This window comes from Cyprinodon variegatus, unplaced genomic scaffold (assembly GCF_000732505.1).
Source record: "Cyprinodon variegatus isolate N-32 unplaced genomic scaffold, C_variegatus-1.0 Scaffold138, whole genome shotgun sequence".
NCBI classification, from domain to species: Eukaryota; Metazoa; Chordata; class Actinopteri; order Cyprinodontiformes; family Cyprinodontidae; genus Cyprinodon; species Cyprinodon variegatus.
Genome location: NW_015150591.1, coordinates 1,157,833 through 1,161,976, shown reverse-complemented (window position 1 = coordinate 1,161,976; position 4,144 = coordinate 1,157,833). Strand labels below are relative to the sequence as shown.

At 37.5% G+C, this 4,144-nt stretch overlaps 1 protein-coding gene across 1 annotated transcript in view; it reads right to left on the bottom strand.

Annotated features, from left to right (window-relative positions):
- The window catches only part of hmcn1 (hemicentin 1), a 175,905-nt gene that overhangs the window by 76,008 nt on the left and 95,753 nt on the right, over positions 1 to 4,144 (bottom strand). The window contains exons 39-42 of the mRNA XM_015376644.1: positions 3,016 to 3,191; positions 872 to 968; positions 466 to 588; positions 203 to 358 (exon numbers count right to left, since the gene is read on the bottom strand). Coding sequence (XP_015232130.1) covers positions 203 to 358; positions 466 to 588; positions 872 to 968; positions 3,016 to 3,191 — 552 coding nt within the window. The remainder of the gene's footprint in view (positions 1 to 202; positions 359 to 465; positions 589 to 871; positions 969 to 3,015; positions 3,192 to 4,144) is intronic.

Here is a 4,144-nt window from a genome sequence, read left to right as displayed (position 1 = left end):
AGTAAAGTAAAAATATCAGAAAAATCTATTTGAGTACAGTAACGAAGTATTTGTACTTTGTTACTTCCCATCTCTGTATATAAGTTATACCACAACTTACAAAAGAGGCATTTTTCAATAGATAAGAGAAAGGAGAAAGAGTGAAAATGTGAGAGACCTTAAGAACAGGTCAGAGCAGGGTTTGATGTCTCTGAATATGCACCATAAACCTGCAGGCTGTATTCCTTTGAGATGCTGCCAGCAGCACTTGAAGCTGTGCAGATGTAAGAACCAACATCTACTCTCTCAGCCCTTGAGATCTGCAGCTGACGCCCTCCAGACAAAACCCTGAGCCGCTGGTCTGGGTTTAGGGCATAACCTAAAATATGCAGAAAGTATAGGCTAGTTAGACCATTGAAACATGCAATCAAATGCCCCACTCTCTTCATGTGAGTTGCTGTCTCATGCTTGCATAATAAGACCCACCGTCTTTCATCCACTTTAGGCTGGGAGGTGGAATGCCACTGGACTCACACAAAAGAGTGAGAAAACTTCCTTCAATTACAGTCATAGGCGTTACCTCCTCAGAGCCACGGATACTGGGAGCAACTGCAACAAGAACACAACTTAAGGAGGCACTCAAATTGCTTTAAGCACCTGATAACAAAGGAATTGACCGACTAGGAATTAATGCTATAAATATCGCTTTAATTAAAAATCAAATATACATCACCATTAATATTAAAAACTTTATTATAAGAGAATTATGAGTTTAAATACAAGAAATCTCTGCTTCTAAAACAGGAAATCAACTTTGTTTATACAATTTCGACATTTTTAGCATTTGTTCTAATAGCAGGAAAAGTACCAGTGATAAAAAAGTTAGACTTACCCCAAACAATCAAGTTATAGTTCTTCTCAGTTTTTCCAGCAACATTGGTAGCTTCACATGTGTACCTTCCTGAATCCTGCAGCTGAGCGCCATCAATCTAAAAAATGTTTTACAAACATATCAGACAATTTGGAACATTATTTCTAATGCAAGATCTCTGAAGTTTAATTATGATTTCACTTCCTGATGGTATGTGATTGATGGACATAAGTGTGAATTTGAGAAGTGGAAAGAAAATGACATTTCAAGTTTCCAACTAAACAATCCCCCAAAAAAAGTGACCCTGATTTCTACACTTGGCCATTAAGACACTTTAGTGTAATCGCCACATTTTTCTACAATTGCAGCTAAAGTTGGGTTGTTTTCTGCAGAATTAATCATGTTCCATTATTTTTGCAACCAAACAACAGATTTTTTAAATGAAAAAACAAAAAAAAAACAAAAAACAATTCCTTAAAAAACAAAAAAATCAAATTTCTATAATGTATCTTTTCAAATTTTTATTTTATTTTTTTCAAATTTTCACTTTCTCAATTCTTTGCAAATTTTATATTATATATATATATATATATATATATTTTTTTTTTTTCTCCAAATTTCCCTTTTTCTGAGTTTTAAGAATCGCGTGGTTTCCTGTTGCCAAATGACTGACCTAAATGTATTTTGTGATTAAGAGGCTTCTGAATCACTAATTTTGTCACTTCATCTACTGATGAAGTGACAAAATTAATACAAGCAGGTGTGCAAAAGTATCAGGACGGAAAATTACTGAAGCTTGTTTATTTTTTTAAGGGATATGTTCATTCCAGTATTAAGTCTTTCACAACCTTTTTTTTTTCCTTCAGTGCGCTGTATTGATACAGCGCACTACACTGGAAAAAATTCGAATCTAGATAAGCCATTTTGTCTTACAATAAGGGCATTTTTTTTTTATTGAGGAGGTAACTGAGACACTTTGCCATTGGAACAAGACAATTTACATTTAAAATAAGAAAAAAAATGACGATTTAATTGTCTTATTTCAAGTGTATATTATCTAATTACCTTTTTAATCTGAAAAACTCACACGAAGAGAAAAGACAATTAGAAGAAATCTATTGATACAATTAGTTTGTCTTTGGCGCTCAGACCTCGGCAGGAAACATAGCGCTTCATTTTCATAGATATGAATGAACAGGAGCAAAGAATAGGGCTGTTTCCCCCCCAGGCCTGAAACTGGTGGTGGAGTGGAGATAGATGAAGTTGGTCAGTCTGTAGACTGCTGGTTAGCGAGACAGTCTGCTGAGCTGTGTGGAGAGATCCAGTAGATTGCATGAGCTGATACTAAAGCTTCAATCAGGGACCTGGAAGATGGAAGTCCAGTTTGGATGACACAGGTTGAGAGAACCTGTCCATGATAAGAGAGGATGAAGCGACAGTGGAGAGGAACAACTCCCCGTTGGGAAGAAACCTCTGGCAGAACCAGGCTCAACATGGCGGTCTTCTGTTGGACTGGTTGAAATGAGAAGCGGAATGCAATAAGAGTCCGAGAGGAATGAAACTGATTACATTTTAGCTACAAAGGTGAAGGAGGGGCTGGAGGTGAGATGAAAGGGGGTCATCTGAATGAAGTCACGGCGCATCTTCCGCCTGCGCACTAGGTAGCGGACGAGTTGCAGATCGGAGGCCTTTTAAGATGAATTTTGGATGCCGATTGGCTTTCGTTTAGGTGTGGTTCAAAGCTGATTGACTGTGTCGCAGGTGGATGGAGGAGAACAATCAGCTTCTTCAGTTGAACATCCGCCTAGACTCCACTTTAAGAGTTAAAAATCCCCATTCCATTGGCAAATCATCTTATTTACCTAATCAAATCAAGGGTAAATACACTTAATTTAAGAAATTTTGACTTATTTCTAGATCGTTTTTGCAGTGTAAGTCCATCTTCATAACAAGTGTGATCAGACACCACAGCTTGGGGGATATCAGAGTAAAGCTGGCTGAACAGAAAAACACACCCTACTTTTAAAAGTTTAATGTCAGTAAAAAAAAAAAAAAAAAACACTGTTCATTTACTTTCCACCTTTTAAGTATATGATGTTATGGTGATAAAATGTTCAAAGGGGATCAAGGCTATTGAAATCCACTGAAACAAAAACATTAAGTACCTTTAAAAAACTTCCGTCTGCAGAGACGATCAGACCAGGTTTGTTTAAAATAGGACGGCCATCTTTTCTCCAGGACAGGGTTGGGGGAGGCACCGCGTTGCTGTGGCAGTGCAGCTCTACTGGACCACCGAGCATCACGGTTGAATTCACCTCCTCCCCTTTGATGTTTGGGGGAACTGAGAGAGACATGAATAAATGTCACTGAATAAACTTTTTTCCATTCCAGAGAAAATGCTTCCTTGATAAAAAAAAAATAATAAAAGCTCTTATTATAACAGGATATTTTCATTTTTTCTCACGATATTCACAATAGTATGAGAAACATTAGCAATATAAAAATGTATGGCTTCCTAAGGTGCTGAGTTGTTGCTATTTTGATAATCTGAGACTCTTTGATTAGTTGTCCTTGTGGAGTTTTGTCAGAGAGCAAAAGGCAGGGTACACAGTGCAAGGGTCACAAGTTCATAACAGAGACATTTGGGATAAAAAAACAAGCACAAAAATCTAGTGTTGCAACAATACCAGTATCAGGCGGGGCCCCAATCCAGCACTAAAATGGTGGTATCGGTACCAACTAATAGGGCACCGATGCCATTTTGAGAGCCAAAAGTTTATTCAACTATTGTCACCCATTCCAGATAGACAATAAAAAGTTCTACTGGATTCACTTTGTTTAAGTCTTTTTCCTGCTTCACAAAGTTAGGCAGCAACTTGACAAAGCCATGATGGGAATTATTTTACATCCAAGTAGTATCGGCCAATACTGCACAGCCAGGTATCAGGTACCAGTATTGGGGCCAAAAAATGGCATCAGCGCAACACTACAAAAAACAGTCATATGTAAATAAATATGTTAATTTAAAAAAACCTTAGACCTTCTTGCTGCAAGGTAACAGTGCTACTGTATCAGCCACGGCCAGCTGTGAAAGATTCAGTAACACTGGGACAGTTTCTCCTCCCTGAAAAAACTGAATATCGGACATCGGCCACCCAACCGGTATTTAACCCGATATTTGATCAGCTTATGAGTTTCTAAAGTCTAAAAAAATACTACTTCTTCTTCTTCCTCAAAAACTTCTTTTTTACAGACTTAAAAACTTCTAAAGACGAGGGAAAAAATATTGATACA